Below are 17,358 nucleotides of genomic sequence, written 5' to 3'. Positions count from 1 at the left end.
ACATTTTTATTTGGAAACAGGGTCTCTTAAGCCAGCTCGCACAGCTGGCTTCGAACCTGTGCGATCCTTCTGTCTCTGCCTCCCAGGCGCTTGCGCCACCACTCCCGGCTATTGTAATTTTTTAATGTAGACTTAAAAATAGATACTTTTTTTTTTACCTCTGTGTTGGAAAATGAAAGAGGGGAACTATCTGCAAGCTAACCACTCTTAGATTTACTTGTAACTCATTTCTATTTGTTGTCTTATATCTGTTGCTGATTGTTCTCTTTGTCTAATTTTGTAATTTTCTATTAGAAAAATTTTTGATTATTATTAGGATTATAATAGAAGGAAATGCCTACAGAAAACTTGAATTAGTTATGCCTTTTGTTTTTATCTGTTTTCTGTAGATACACACCATCTCAACAAGGAGTAGCTTTCAACTCTGGAGCTAAGCAGAGGGTTATTCGGATGGTAGAAATGCAGAAGGATCCAATGGAACCTCCAAGGTTCAAGTAAGTAGATGGCTTCATGAGAATGAACCACTCTTCTTAATCAAGATACCAGCGAGAGTTGGATGTGGTGGCACATGCCTGTAATCCCAGTTCTTGGAAGGCTGAGACGGAGGATGGCAAGTTTGAGACACCTCAGCAAATAATGAGACTCTTACCAACCTAGGGAGACTCTGTTTCCTAATAAAAGTAAAATTAGGCTGAGCTGTAGCTCAGAGTTAGAATGCCTTTGGGTTCAATCCCCACCACCACCAAAAAAAGAAAAAAGAAAAAGATACCAAAGAGTGCCTCAAACATTCATCAACAAGTGAATGGATAAACAAACACTGATATATTGGTATATGGAATACTACTGAACAATAAAAAGGGATAAACTATTCAACAACATAGATAAATCTCAAGTTCATTGTGGTGAGTAAAGAAGCCAGGCAAAAACAAGTACATACATTATGATTCCATTTATATAAAACTAAAAAATGCAATCTACTGTCGTAATGGAAGGTAAATCAATGGATGCCTGTGGGAAAGGAGATAGGGATAAAGAGGTTAAGCAAGGGACAAGCAGAAACTCTTGGGGACAATTGGTATGTTCATTGTCTTGTGATCTTTTCACATGTGTAAAATTTAATCAAGTGATACACTTTAAAACTGTGCAGTTAATTATATTCAGTTATATCTCAAGCTGCAAGTATATTGCTCTTTGCTATCATGTTTATGGGGCAATGATATTTTAGGCTAGCCACGTTTTATTAACTGTTAAAGCCAAATGGTAGTTGTATAATGGGCATTCATCATACGGTCTCTTTTTGTCTGTTTAAAGCTTAAGACACCAAAAAAAGAGAGAGAGAGAAGGGGAGACTTGAGATATAATGAGAAATAAGGGAGAAGTATATCACTCTCTGGTTGTATTTTGATTTATCCTTCAGGATTAATAAGAAAATTCCCCGGGGACCACCTTCTCCTCCTGCACCTGTCATGCATTCTCCTAGTCGAAAGGTAATTACTTATGATTATTAATTTTATAAGTAATTTTCTTATGCTTACAGGTACATGTTGCCACATTGGTTCAGTTTTCTTTTTAATTCATTTTTTAAGATCATCTAAGGCGCCAGGCATGGTGGCACACGCTTGTAATCCCAGCATTTGGGAGGCTGAGACAGGAGGATCGCAGTTTGCGGACAGCCTCAGCTACTTAGAGAGGCTCTCCGCAACTTACTGAGACCCTATTTCAAAATAAAGAATAAAAAATAGGGCAGGGGGTGTAGCTCGGAGGTTGAATGCCTCTGGGTTTTATCCTCAGACCCGCAAAAAAACCCACAACAGATCATCTAAGGACCCTGTCAAGAATAGTAGAGCCAGGCGTGGGGGTGCACGCGTGTAATCTCAGCATTTGGGAGGCTGAGACAGGAAGATCGTGGTTCGAGGACAGCCTCAGCTACTTTGTGAGGCCCTTTGCAACTCAGTGAGACCCTGTTTCCAAATAAAGAATAAAAAATAGGACTGGGGGTGCAGCTCGGAGGTAGAATGTCCCTGGGTTCTATCCCCAGTGCTGCAAAAACATTATATATATATATATATATATATAATATTTTTATAAAAATATTTTATTAAAAATCTTTAAATTTTTTATATAATATATTTTATAAAAATATTTTGTAAATATATATATAGTTCCTAGAGTGCATATGAGAATGCATATAAAAGCTTAACTGTTTTATTATTTGTAACTTAAACCCTGCTTTAAATGGAATAAACATGTTTCACATGAAGAATATCATAGTTATAGGAGATGAGTACTTTAAGTCTTCAGTTGATAATCTCAGTGACTTTTTTAGATTTTTTTTATTATCCAAGAAGAACAAATTTTTTTTTTTTTTTTTTTTTTTTTTTTTTGCGGTACAGGGGATGGAACCCAGGTGCTACACTCCCAGACCTATTTTATATTTTTATTTGGAAACAGGGTCTCTTAAACCAGCTGAGGCTGGCTTCGAACCTGTGCGATTCTCCTGTCTCAGACTCCCAAGCGCGGGGATTACAAGTGTGCGCCACCACACCCGGCTCAAGAACAAATTTTTATAAGAAGTCACATCACTTTATAGAACAATACTAGTCAGCATTTGTAAATGTCATAAATGATTTCTAGATTCTTTCCCATTTTTTACATTGTAATTATTAAAATCCATGCACATAGTATGTAGTGCTACCGAAACAAATGGAATTTTAGACTTAGACAAAGTCTGTCTATATGTCATTGTATATGGAGCTGTCTTTGATGAGAAAATTTATACTTGAACTTTTAGATTGTAAATCTCTAAAATATTTCTTCTTTTGCTCTTTTCTCAACTCAGATGACTGTAAAGGAACAACAAGAGTGGAAAATTCCTCCTTGTATTTCCAACTGGAAAAATGCAAAGGTAATTTGGTTGTCATAAAATCAGTCACAGTATTATAATACACTAGAAAACATTCAGGAAAGAGCTAAAGCCTGGGTAACTTTAGTTGAAACCCTAACACCTCACTTAGCTTAATGTTTTAAAAGAGAAATGCTAGGGACTGAGGGTGGTAGAATTTATGTTTAGCATGTGTGAGGCCCTGGGTTTGATCCAAAGCACCATCACCACCAAAATATATATTGTTTTTTACTTTTTTAATGTAATAGAAATATTAGCATACCAGGATATGAATAGCTGTAGATTCCTTTAGTGTATTTTAGCTATCAGAGGCAAATAGAAAAGGAATGAACAAAGTACATAGCAATTCAAGATGATATTCTCTAGAAAACTCAAATTTATATCTAAAAATTTTCTTTTTAAGAAACTAAACCAGTATGGATGATATGAGAGAATACCAGAGTAAATGTTTTCAGTGCTGTAATTTGTAACTATCTTTGTTTATTACATTATAGCTTTAAGTTGTTTAAATCCAAAAGTTTCTGCTTATCATCAAAGGTTCCAGGAGTCATTAAGAATCTATAAAATAGGGGATAAATTTCCTAATTACTATTTTTTTGTATTCTCCAAATTATACCTTATAACTATATTTGTGATAGGTGAATAAGGACATTTTAACTTTAAAGGAAGTTATGTACTCATCCTACAAAAAAAGGTTTTTGGCTGATCTGATTTGGGTTTATTAGTATGTATAACTATATGGTATATTGAGCTGATTCTATAATGCTTTATTAGGAGACCATGAACTAGAGGTCAATATTTTGGAGTTCAGTTAGAAATTTGGGGAGAAAAGGGGAAGCTTAAAAGTTATATAGATGTTCAGAATATCCCTGGAGTTATTGAAATAGGATGCAAATTTCAGAATATAGAATATCAGTTATTAGCAAACTATCTTTTTCCCCCATTTTATTAAGACTGAGCAAGAATCTAAGAAGTCATTAAGACAATACAGCAGATTAAAACTATCTGCAAATACTAGGATTATAGTGATTTGTGCTACCTTTGTACCATTGTTATTTTTACTCAAGGAGCATCTCTTTGGCTGACAGTGACTTCCGTTTATTATACCCTCATGACAATCTTATTTTTCCAGTGATTGAGCTCTGAAGTAATACTGAGTTTAAATCCTACTTCATCCATTTACTAACTTTATTACTTTAGGGTCATTACTTAAGCTCTCTTCCTCACTTTCTTCATCTGTGAAACGGAAGCAATGATACCATTTTTATTGTGACAATTGAGATCACAGATGTGAAATGCTTAGTCCTTCATACAATGCATTCATTGTCCGTTGCTGTTATTTTGCATAATTATGAAGAGAAATAAAAGGAAAAAATAATATGGTTCTCAAAACAGGAGGATTTTAATTGAAATTTAATTAATTTTTGTACCTCTCCTGTGACTTGTTTGTTTTCACCCTACCTAGGGTTATACAATTCCATTAGACAAACGTCTAGCTGCTGATGGAAGAGGACTGCAGACAGTACACATAAATGAAAATTTTGCCAAACTGGCTGAAGCTCTCTACATTGCTGATCGTAAGGTTGGTGTGTTACAATTTGCTGTTTAATATTCTTGGTCATTTGTAAGCCTCTTCTTGTTTACCTAAGATACTGTTAAAGTTAGCTATGGTGCTGAATGTTCACAGGGACTAATCATTAATAGCCATCTATGGTACATGTACCAGAGATGGTAGGTACCATTTGCAACTCTGTGCACACACCCTGCACGAACACAGAACCACCTCCCTCACAACATGCCAAAATAATTGTTCCCTAGGCTGATCCAATTTTGTAAAAATTGCTAGGTGCCCTTCTATATTTCATAATTGCACATAGATGTCCCCAAAAAGGGCAACTGTAGGGAAGGGTAGGTAAATGTTCCGATTAATTGAAATGCCATAATGATACTGGTTATATATTAAATATTATGGCATTAATACGTGACTTCAAGTTTGCATGGCATGTATTTAGAATATAGAAAAATATAGTACTCCCATGCCACAATGAGTACCCCAATAAAAATTATCTCTAAAAAACTTATCTTTCCGGGCGTGGTGGCACACGCTTGTAATCCCAGCATTCGGGAGGCTGAGACTGGAGAATGGCAGTTCACGGACAGCCTCAGCTACTTAGTGAGGCCCTCTGCAACTCAGTGAGACCCGGTTTCAAAATAAAGAATAACAAATAGGGCAGGAGCTGTAGCTTGGAGGTAGAATGCACCTGGGTTCCATCCCCAGACTTGGGGGGGGAAAAAAAACTTAGCTGGGCACTGTGGCATATATCTATAATCCTTTCTTCTATGGAGGCTGAGGCAGGAGGATCACAAATTAAAGGTCACTATAGGCAAGGTAAGAAGACCTTGTCTTAAAACAACAACAATAAAGGGCTGTTTTGTAGTTCAGTGGTAGAGCACTTGCTTATCATACACAGGGCCCTAGGTTCAGTCCCCAGTACCACAAAAAAAAAAGTGGAAGGGGAATAAATGAAAAGTAACTGTTAAACTAATAGACTATTAAATGTTTCTCTATAAAGCTAGGCGTGGTGGCACATTTTTGTAATCCCAGCGCTTGGTGGGGCTGAGACAGGAGCATTGCACAGGTTCAAAGCCAGCCTCGGCAACTTAGTGAGACCCTGTTTCCAAATAAAGTATAAAATCGGTCTGGGAGTTTAGCCCAGAGGTAGAAAAAGCCCTGGATTCCACCCCCAATACCACCAAAAAAATAAAAGTTTCTCTATAGCCAGGTATAGTGGCACATGCTTGTAGTCCCAGTATTTGGGAGGTTGAGACAAGAGGATGGCAGGTTTGTGGCCAGCCTTAACTACTTAGTGAGGTCCTCCACAACTTAGTGGGACCCTGTTTCAAAATAAAGAATAGAAATTGGGGCTGGGGGTGTAACTCAGAGGTAAATGCCCATCGGTTTAACCTCCAGTACTGCCACACACACAAAAAAAAGTTTCTCTATTAACCAGGCATGGCAACACATGCCTATAATCCCAATACTGGGAGACAAGTTTTAGACGAGGATGGCAAATTTGAGGACAGGCTTAGCAATTTAGCAAGACCCTCAACAACTTAGTGAGACCTTGTTTCAAAATAATAAAATAGGGCTGGAGATATAGCTCAGAGATAGAATGCCTCTGGGTTCAGTCTCCAGTACCACAAACACACACACACACACACACACACACACACACACACACACACACACCCCTCTATGAAACTAAAGTTTATCTGAAGTTGGAGTCTTGTTTAATTTTATTTGTTTTGAGGCAGGGTCTTATTAGTTGTCTAGTCTAGACTCACACTCCTGTACTCAAGTGATTCTCCTGGTTCAGCTTCCCAAGTGCTAGGACTATAGGTTTGCAAAACCAACTAATTTTTTCATATTTATATTGTTTCTGAGAGTGCATTAGTGAAACACTTGACTTAGCAGATTGGTTACAGTCACTATGATTTCAACTTTTTAAACATTTACCAGAGAGAAAAGGCTGAATAGCTTTGAAAGGATATCTTAATCAGTAAACAAATAATTACACTGACATGCGAATTTTGTTGAACTTCTCTTACAAGCCAGAGTTTAGTTGGGAAGTTAGGTAGCTATAAATATTTATCCCATGACATCGACAGTGACCTATTTAACATCTGACTTTACTAACAGGCTCGTGAAGCAGTAGAAATGCGCGCCCAAGTAGAGAGAAAGATGGCTCAGAAAGAAAAGGAGAAACACGAAGAGAAACTTAGAGAAATGGCACAAAAAGCCAGGGAGAGGAGAGCTGGGATCAAAACCCATGTAGAAAAAGGTATGTATGACATTTTTGTTTTCATTTCAAAGTAGAATTTACCTTATTAACAACATGTATCTCATTTTGCACAAATTCTCCCTTTTTTCCCTTTTCATCATTATTCAAACACTACAGTATATCAGCTGTTTGCAGAACACTTTATATTAGGGATTATTAGTAAGGTAGAAATGATTCAAACTATAAGGATGGATGTATACATGTTATATACAAATATTATTCCTTTTTATGTGCGTGATACTGGGGTTGGAACCCCCGGGGCCTTTTACCTCCAGGCCATACCCCCAACCCAATTTTATTTCTTGTTTGGAAACAGAGTCTCCCTAGGTTGATGAGAGTCTTGCTACTTGCTGAGGCTATCCTCGAACTTGGGATCATCCTGTCTCAGCCTCCAAAGTTCTGGGATTACAGGCATGCTCCACCACACCTGGCTTACTATTCCATTGTTAATAAGGGACTTAAGCATGTGTGGATTCAGATATTCTTGGGAGGTTCCTGGAATCAATCCCCAGTGGATATCAAAGGTCTACTATACTTTTAAAAATCATACTTACCTGGACATGGTGGCATACACCAGTAATTCTAACTACATGGTAGACTAAAGCAGGAGTATCACAAGTTCCAGGCCAGCCTGGGCTTCATACTAAGACTTTGTTTCAAAGTAAAACTAAAAAGTTTGACGATGTAGCTCAGTGGTAGAATGCCTCTATAAAGTGTGAGGCCCTAGATTCAATCTTCAGCATGGTAGAAAACAAAAACAAAACAAAATTATTATTCAAATATTAGGCTTGACCCCCCCCCATTTTAGTTTTCTTGACATTTAGAAAGATAAATGAGATCTCCAACTGAGTAGGTCAGATTCACCATATGGCAGAATAAAATTTTTCTCTCTTGCAGGCTAATGTATTTTCTAATCATTACAACTGCCAGTATTTTCTCTGTTTTATTTAGTGCTCTGTATTGAGTATTAATTTAAAGTAGGAAGATAAATTCTAATTCCAGAAAATTTGGGTGATTTTTGTTTGATTAATCAATAGATAATTATTCGTTCAATTTTTATTCAGTACCTACTATGTGCAAAAGTTCTTTTCTAGACACAATTTTCTGTTAGGGAGTGGGGGAGATAGCCATCACTTCCACTGAATGCAAACACACACAAAAAGTTAACTATAGATGGGCACTGTGGTGCAAGCCTTTGTAATCCCAGTACTTGGATTCAGAGACAGAATTTCAGGTTTAAGGCCAACCTCAACACTTAGGTCCTCAGCAACTTAGCAAGACCCTTTTTCAAAATAAAATAGGACTGTGTATATCTCAGAGATAGAACACCCCAGGATTCAACCCCAGTACCACCCTCAAACACACACACACATAGACCACAAAAGTCAATCGTACAGTATAATGGAGGGTAATAATTACTATAGGCAAAAATAAAATAGTAAAGGGGGGTATAAAAGTGCCAGAAGGAGAGGATGATTCATAATAGGCCTCACTTTTTTTTGGTGGTCCTGGGGATGGAACCCAGCGGCCTTCTACCTCTGGGCTACACTCCCAGAACTATTTCATATTTTATTTGGAAACAGGGTCTCTTAAACCAGCTGAGGCTGGCATCAAACCTGTGCGATCCTCCTGTTTCAGCCTCCTAAGCGTGGGGGATTACAAGCGTGCGCCACCACACCCGGCTAACTTTTTTTTTTTTTTTTTTTTTGTGGTACTGGGGTTCCTGGAAGCCCTTCTACCTCTGGGCTACACTCCCAGACCAATTTTTATTATTTATTTATTTATTTATTTATTTATTTATTTATTTATTTATTTGGAAACAGGGTCTCTTAAGCCAGCACTGCTGGCTTCAAACCTGCACAATCCTCCTGTCTCCGCCTCCCAAGCGCAGGGATTACAGGCGTGCGCCACCACGCCCGGCCTGATAGGCCTCACTTCTGAGATGATAATTTAGTTGTGTAAGTAAGCCATGTGGATCTCTAGGGGAAGAACATTCCAGTAGAATAGAACACCAGTATGGCTGGAGCCTAGTGAGGAAGGAAAGAAGTTAGAGATGTGTCAGAGTAGTTAGGACAGGTAGAGAAAGTGGTGGCCAGCCAGATCTTATGTGGCATTATAGCTGTTATAAGGACATAGGTTACTCAAGTGGCAAGGGAAGCTATTGAAGGGTATTAAACAGTGACATTTATAGCTTTATTGAGGTATAATTGACAAGTGAAAATTATACATGTATTTAGGTTGCATGATGTTGGTTTTTTGTTCTGTGTGTGTTTTGTTTTTATAGTTTTTGAGACAGGGTCTTGCTTTGCTGCCCTGGCTGACCTCAAATTCCTGGGCTCAAAAGATCCTCCTACCTTAGCCAGGGGTGGTGGCATGTACCTGTGACTCCATTACTTGGGAGACTAAGACAAGAGGATCAAAGACCCTGTTTTTAAAAAATAAAATAGGGTTCGGGTGTAGCTTAGAGATAGAATGCCCCTGGGTTCAATCCCCAGTACAAAGAACAAGGGGTTCTTCTATCAGCCTTCTAAATTGTTGAAACTATGAGTAGGCTCTGGGATATGCCCAGACTAAACTTCATAGGTGTTTGTGGAGTTTTTTGTTTTGGTACTGGGGCTTGAACCCAACATGCTAAGCACATGCTCTACCACTGAACTGCACCCTCAGTCCAATATGATGTTCTGATGGACATATACATAGGAAATGTCTATCAGTGTCAAGCTAATTAACATATCAGTCATCTCACATAGTCACTTATGTTTTTGGTTAGAATAATTAACATCTGTCAAAAAATTACATTTATGCAGCTGGGCATGGTGGCACACACCTGCAATCCCAGCATTTGGAAGGCGGAGACCAGAGGCTTGAGGTTCGTGGATAGCCCCAGCTACTTAGTGAGGCCCTTTGCAGCTCAGTGGGACGCTGTTTCAGAAAATAAAGAGACTAAAAAATAGGACTGGGGGTGTAGCTTGGAGATAAAGTGCTCCTGGGTTCCACCTCCAGTACTGCCAAAAAAAAAAAAAAAAAATTGCTTGGCCAGACATGGTGGATCACACTTGTAGCCCCAGCATTCAGGAGGCGGACACCGGACAGCCTCAGCCTCAGCTACTTAGCAAGGTTCTTTGCATCTCAGTGAGACCTTGTTTCAAAAATAAAAAGACTAAAAATTAGGACTGGGGTTATAGCTCAGAGGTAGAATGCCCCTGGGTTCCATTCCCAGTACTGCAAAAAAAAAAAAAAAAAAAAAAAAAAAAACATTTATGCAATATCTCCAGAATTTATCCCACATCAGTGAAACTTTGTTTCTTTTAACTGGCATTTCTCCTAACATTTTTAAAAGATAACTCTGGCTACTCTGTAAAAAATAGAAGACTCCCAGCTACTCAGAAGGCTAAGGCAGAAGGATTGTAATTTTAAGGCCAAACTAGGCAACTTGGCAAGACCCTGTCTCAAAATAAAATAAAATACATTGAAATGTAGTTGAGTGTTAAAGTACCCCTGAGTTAAGTACTCAGTACCAAAAAAAAAAAAAAAGATGAGGACAACTATGGAATGAGAACTGACAGAAGCAGATAAAGTATTTGGAAAACTGTTACAATAAACTACATGAAAGATGATAACGAGGCAGTGGAAATATGGTCAGGTGTTGGGTATACTTTGCAGGTAGAGCTAATAGAATTTGCTGAAGGATTAGATAGAGGTACTAGAGAAAAGTAGGAATCAAGTATAACTTAAGAGCTTTCTACCTTAGCAACTGGGAAAAATCAAACTGCCATTTACTAGTCCTGGGAACATTGTAGGGGAATGGGTTTGGAGGGAAAGATGAATTCAGTTGAGGAATGTTAAGTTTACAATGGAGATAATAAGTAGGCAGTTGGTTATAGAAGTCTAGAGTTTACATATAGGGAAATAGGTTTTGAGTACTGACTCCCTAAATCATATATGAATGACTTAAGCAAGATATAAATACCTGCCTGTTGTACTCTTAGCATATGAAGGTATTTAAAACTCATTGGAGGGTGTATTCATTTCGCGTCGCCCCCTCATGCCGTTTTGGTATGGGGCTGTATTTCTATTTTCTGTATTTCTATCTTTTAATAAACTTCTTTAAATCTTAAAAAAAAAAGAAAAAAAAAACTCATTGGACTGAGGGTAGTCTAGTGGGAGAGCATTTACCTGGCAAACACAAGGCCCTAGGTTCGACTTCCAGCACCACAAAAGGAAAAAAGGTAGTATCTGAATTTTCTAAACTGTTAGGAAAAAATAAATAAAATGGTTCTTGAGAAATTAATTGAAATGTGTGTTGTCGGATATTAGTAAAAGCTAATATTTATTGAATAGTTAACATACCAGTCACCACTCTGAGTGTTTTACATATATTACCTCATACAGTCCTACACAGTACCACTGTTATTGATAGTAATTTATATAGGAGGAAACTAAAAGTCAAAGTGGTTAAGTAATTTGCAAGTTCACATTGCTAATTTGTCATGTAGCAACAGGATTTTAATTCAGACAGGCTGACTTCAAAGTTCATATTCTTAACTACACTGAATCCCCTCAGACTGATCAAAGAAAGGTTAAAAGGATGAGTGTGGCTACAAAAAAAATACATGGAATTATCTATCTAAGGCTTAAGAATATTGTTGTTGTTTAAAGTATTAATGAACAATGCAGTATTGAAATGATATTCAATCATGTCCACACAGAGGATGGGGAGGCACGTGAGAGGGATGAAATTCGGCATGATAGGCGAAAAGAGAGACAGCATGACCGGAATCTCTCTAGGGCAGCTCCTGATAAGAGGTAGGTGCTACTTGATATAAATATAAATTATAAGCTGGGTGTGGTGGCGCACTCTTATAATTTCAGCATTTGGGAGGATTGCAGTTCGAGGACAGCTTCAGCTACTTAGTGAGGCCCTTTGTGACTCAGTGAGACCCTGTTTCCAAAAAAAAGAATAAAAAATAAGACTAGGGGTGTGGCTCAGAGGTAGAATGCCCCTTGGTTCTATCACCAGTACCCCCAAAAAAGAAAAAATATATGTATTTGTATATTTTTTTAACTCTTAAAGTTTTAATCCACTGAGATTATTATTTTCTCTCTTTTCTCTTTAGTTTGATAACTTATTTAGCACTTTTTTTGTACTTAAATATTTTGTATTAGCAAAATTAACTAGCCCTAGAAATAATCTTTTCTTCTATTACAAAATTAGTTAGAATTGATGATGGGGATATAGAAAAGGAAATTCAGATCATGTTTATGAAAAGGAAGTAGTGAAAGAGACTGTCCTGATCAGTTATCTTCCTACTTCAAATGATGGAACAGATTATGTGCCTCTGCCTCTAGACAGGAAATAAGCCACCATACTTTTATTAACATCTTTTCTTACCATAGTACTATGCCCAGTACAATGGGAGAAAAGAGCAGGTTTTGAAAGAAGGGAAAATTAGCTCTTTTCCATAAGCAGTTTAAAAAAATTCAGAAAGGTAGAGATATATAAAATATTTTAGGAATATTCAGAGCATTCTTTTTAAAATTTTTTTTGTTGGTACATTGTAGTCATACATCTTAGTGGAGTACAAGATGGTAGAGGCATACATGCACATATCACCCAATTAGTCCTTCCCCAGTTCCCACCCCATTCCCTCCTCCTCCTTCCTTCTCATGTTTGGCTTAGTGATTGATATGTTTGTGAATGTACATCATGTACATTAGGAAATTTGCCTCTTTCCCCCTCCCATCTTCCCCAGTTAGGCCTCCTTATTTGCTCATCTATGATTTCTCCTCATCCATAGTTCCTCCTATCATCATTTTCTTCCTAGCTTCCACATATTAGGGAGAGCATCTGAGTTCTTACTTTTTGTTATTGACTAATCACTTAACATAATGTTCTCCAGTTCCATTCATTTCCTTGTAAATGGCATAATTGTGCTTTTCTTTATGGCTGAGTAAAATTCATTGTGTACATATTCTGTAGTTTTATAATCCATGCATCTATTTTTGGGGTTTTAAAAATTTTTTTTATTGGTGAATTGTAGTCATACATCTTAATGGAGTACAAGACAGTAGGCATACATGCATACATGTTTGTTAACGTACATCATGAACATTAGAGAATTTTCCTCTTCCCCCCTTCATCCCCTCAATTAGGTCACCTTATTTGCTCATCTACAGTATCTCCATCTAGAGTTCTTCCTCTGACCCATTTTCTCCCTAGCTTTCACATATTAGGGAGATCATCCAATTACTTTTATTTTTTGTGACTGACTAATCTCACTTAGCATAATGTTGTCCAGTTCCATCCATTTCCCTGTAAATGATGTGATTGTGGGGTTTTTTTATGGCTCTGTAAGATTCCATTGTTTACATATCCCATAGTTTTGTAACCCATTCATCTGTTGATGGACATCTTGGCTGGTTCCATAGTTTGGCAATGGTGACTTATGCAGCTATGAACGTAGATACACATGCATACGTTTGGTAGTTTGGGTTCTGTTCTTTTGGGTATATATCCAGAAGTGGTATTGCTGCGTCATATGGTAAGTTCATTCTCATTCTTCTGAGGATCCTCCATATAGTTTTCCAAAGTGGTTGCACTAGTTTGCAGTCCCACCAACAGTGTATTAAGAGTTCCCACTTCTCCCTGTCCTCACCAGCATTTGTTGTTGTGTTTTGAATGATTGCCATTCTAGTTGGAATTAGGTTAAATCTCAGGGTAGTTTTGATCCTGCATCTCTAATTGCTAATGATGTTGAGGATTTTTAATGCATTTATTGGCCATTTGAATTTCTTCTTTTGTGAAGTGTCTATTTAGTTCACTTGCTTACTTTTTGATTGGGTTGTTTTCTTAAAACCAAGTACATGCACATAAAACAAACCAAGTACATGTATGGGGATAAAAAGTGGGAATTGGGGGAGTTGGTGGTTCACCAAAGGCTAAGGGCTATAATTACTGGAAATTTGAGGAAATGTTTTATACAAAGAGAGTTGCTCTTTTTATTGGCGAATTATAGTCTCACATCATATTGCAGTTCACAGTGACAGTGATATATGTGAGCACAGCACTTGGTGGCTTTCACCAGCTCCTTCATCTCCCCCATTCCCATACAGGGTATTGAGATTGACTTTGTCATTCTCAGATATGTATATGTTGGTGAAAGTGATTCCTTCACTGGTCCTTCCTCTCCCCCAACCCCTTCACCTAGACCACCTCCCTGGCTTCACTGGAGTTTCCCCTTCATTCTCTGAAGCCTGTCTGGTATCCTGGTTGCTCCCTAGCTTCTGTATGTTAGAGAAAACAAATGACCCTTCACTTTCTGTGACTGGCTAATCTCACTTAACACAATGTTCTCTGGGTCCATCCATTTTCCTACAAATGACATAATTTTGTTCTTCTTTACTGCTGAGTAGAATTCCATTGTGTTATATCCCATAACTTTGAAATCCATTTATCTGCTGATAGACACCTAGCTTGGTTCCATAATTTGGCTATTATGAATTGTGCTGCTATAATTATGGATATGCATATATTACTATGATTTTCTGATTTCAGGCCCTTTAGATACTCAGGAGTGGTATAGATCAAAGTATTCAATTAATGACGATTCATACTTACTAAGCTGTAAAAACTAAAATGACTCTTTAGATAAATTTGGTCCTTAAAACCAGTAAAGTTGCCGTTAGAATTGATAACATAGAAAAGCTATAAATTTGTGATTGGATGAAAATCAAATTGTCTATAGAAATCATTTTAAGACTTACACTTCTAGTAAAACAAGGATAACAGTTACCATGGTTTCATTCTGATGAGGACTACACATACTAAAACAGTAGAGAAATTAAGCTGAATGTTGAAAGTCTTACAGAGTAATCTAGTCATTGACATGTTTTCTTAAAATTCTAATAGGATAAAATTACTAGAGGTAAAAGATATGATTCTAGTTTATTGAAAATGATTGATGTGATGTATCAATTAGCATCTACTTTCTTAACTCTTATATAATAGCAAATATAGACCATAGCAATTTTGTATCTTAGCTTGGTTTTATGGTGATTGCTTATATTAAAGAATCCATGTCAAGAACCAGTCTAGTAGAGATTCCTAATTGTAGAACTCTACCTCCTCTAATCATGTATCTGAAATCTGTAAGAGCTGCCACCCCGATCATGCATAATCAGGGAATATATGTTCACAAGATAAAAACGTGGCATATTCATTTCCTTTGCGTCTGAGATTGGTTGTTTTTAAGTTGATATATTCCACTAGTCTGTAAAGAGTGCTCATTTAATTATATTTATTTCAAATAGGTCAAAACTGCAGAGAAATGAAAACCGAGATATCAGTGAAGTCATTGCTCTTGGTGTTCCCAATCCTCGGGCTTCCAATGAAGTTCAGTATGACCAAAGGCTCTTCAACCAATCCAAGGTATGAAGAGTTTAGGAACAACATATCTTTTGGTTTGATGTGAACGTTATCATCAATGAAAAGAAAATTTACATATCTTAGATTTGATTATTATGAAACAGGTCTCACTGAGTTGCTATATATCTTAGCTCCTTCTCATCACCAGAGGTATGCTAAGCTAGTATGATGCTTTTTATGTATTTTTGGTACTGGATATTGGTGTTCTAGCCCTGAGCTACACCCCCAGCCTTATTTCATTTTGAAACAGGGTCTCACTAAGTTGCTTAAGCCAGCCATGAACATGTGATCCTCCTGTTCTCAGTCTCATAGGAGCTGGGAGTATAGGCATGCACTACTAAGTACAGCAATTGGTAATTGTTACTTTTTTTTCTTTCTTTTTTTGGGGGTGGGTTTCCTAGGGATGAAACCCAGGGGCATTGTACTTCCAAGCCACACCCCCAGCCCTGTTTTATTTTTATTTGGATCTCAGTAGGTTGATTAGAGTCTCACTCCTTGCTGATGCTGTCCTTGAACCTGCAATCCTCCTGTCTCAGCCTCCCAAGTACTCAAGTACTGGGATTACAAACTTGAGCCACCATGCCAGGCTTGTTGTTACTCTTTTTTTTTTTTTTTTTTTTTTTTTTGTACTGGGATCAAACTTGGGGCAGCGAAGGGCTTTGCTAAGTAGCTGAGGCTGTCCATGAACCTCAGGCCTGAATGCACTGTGTTATCACACTTGTTACTCTTTAAAGAACAAGAGGAAACTAAATGCTTCTGATTGTGACCTCTTAAGCTTGGATACAATTTGAAATTATAGTAGAAAATGAAAGAAAGTAGGTGATAAAACTTGATTCTGGTGTGTCCTCTTCTGTTTCTAAAATAAGGCCAGTGTCCTAGTTGGGTTATTTCTTGGTAGGTCTCTTGGATTTTTTTTAATGCTACATTGAAACTTTACATCTTTAAAATAAACAGAGCTTGAAAACTGGATTAAAGTATAAGCCAGTTGTTAAGAAATTTGATTTTGCGGGGCGTGGTGGCGCACGCTTGTAATCCCAGCACTTGGGAGGCTGAGACAGGAGGATCACACAGGTTCGAAGCCAGCCTCAGCTACTGAGTAAGGCTCTCAGCAACTTACTGAGACTGTTTCCAAATAAAGTATAAAATAGGTCTGGGAGTATAGCCCAAAGGTAGAAAAGCCCCTAGGTTCCATCCTCAGTACCACCAAAAAATAAAAATAAAAAATAAATAAGTAAATTTGATTTCTAGCATTGGTTGTTATTAACCAACCAGTACCCTTTGTTTCTGTTTTGTGATGCTAGAGATTGAACCCAGGGCCTCATGCCTAGTAAGCAAATGATCTACCTCTGAGCCACACCCACCCCACTTTTTTTTTTATTCACATAATCAACATTATATATGTCAGTGAAATCAAAGATCGATAAATCTTTGTCCTCTACCATAGTCTACTAGAGAAGACAGGTGTGTGTGTGTGTGTGTGTGTGTGTGTGTGTGTGTGTGTGTGTGTGTGTAAGATAGGTGGCCCAAGTATGTGATCCCAGCTACTCAGGAGGCTGAGGCAGATTGCAAGTTTGAGACCCACCTGGGCAGTTGAGCAAGTCCCTGCCTGAAAATACAATTAAAAAATAAGCTGGGGGTGTACCTCAGTGGTAGAACACTTGCGTAGCATGTGCGAGGGCCAGGATACAAGGCCAAGTACTGCAAAAAGTGGGGAGGGGTATGAATATAGAAGTGTTCTACTAGGATATAGAATGAGAAAGTTAGTTATAACTTGGAGGTTTTAGAAAGATTTAAAAGTACACTTTGTATTGTTTTAAGTCTTTTACTTAAAATTATCTCAATTCTTAAAAAAACAGAAACAAAAAACTGTGAACCAGAAGTGGGTATTACACACCCATATCCCTAGCCACTTGGGAAAGTAAGGCAGAGGATCATAAATTCAAGGCCAGCCTGAGCGATTTAGGGATACCCTGTCTCAAAAGGGACCAAGAATATAGGTATAGCACTTGCATGACATGTTTTAAGACCTGGATTCACCAGGCGTGGTACACGCTTGTAATCCTTGCACTTGGGAGGCGGAGACAGGAGAATTACACAGGTTCAAAGCCAGCCTCACTGGCTTAAGAGACCCTGTTTCCAAATAAAAATATAAAATAGGTCTGGGAGTGTATCCTGGAGGTAGAAGGGTT

At 37.7% G+C, this 17,358-nt stretch overlaps 1 protein-coding gene across 1 annotated transcript in view; it reads left to right on the top strand.

Moving 5' to 3' along the window:
* SNW1 (SNW domain containing 1) overlaps nt 1-17,358 on the top strand; it is a gene marked incomplete at both ends in the record, with an annotated part of 30,203 nt that overhangs the window by 11,054 nt on the left and 1,791 nt on the right. Inside the window, 7 exons of the mRNA XM_080707186.1 lie at nt 390-494; nt 1,418-1,487; nt 2,840-2,905; nt 4,368-4,484; nt 6,603-6,744; nt 11,454-11,550; nt 15,055-15,172. Of these exons, the coding sequence (XP_080563312.1) occupies nt 390-494; nt 1,418-1,487; nt 2,840-2,905; nt 4,368-4,484; nt 6,603-6,744; nt 11,454-11,550; nt 15,055-15,172 (715 nt within the window). The remainder of the gene's footprint in view (nt 1-389; nt 495-1,417; nt 1,488-2,839; nt 2,906-4,367; nt 4,485-6,602; nt 6,745-11,453; nt 11,551-15,054; nt 15,173-17,358) is intronic.

Source organism: Muscardinus avellanarius (genome assembly GCF_963383645.1).
Source record: "Muscardinus avellanarius genome assembly, chromosome: 12".
NCBI lineage: Eukaryota > Metazoa > Chordata > Mammalia > Rodentia > Gliridae > Muscardinus > Muscardinus avellanarius.
Note: the sequence above shows the minus strand (reverse complement) of the source record. Positions and strands in the feature narration are given on the sequence as shown.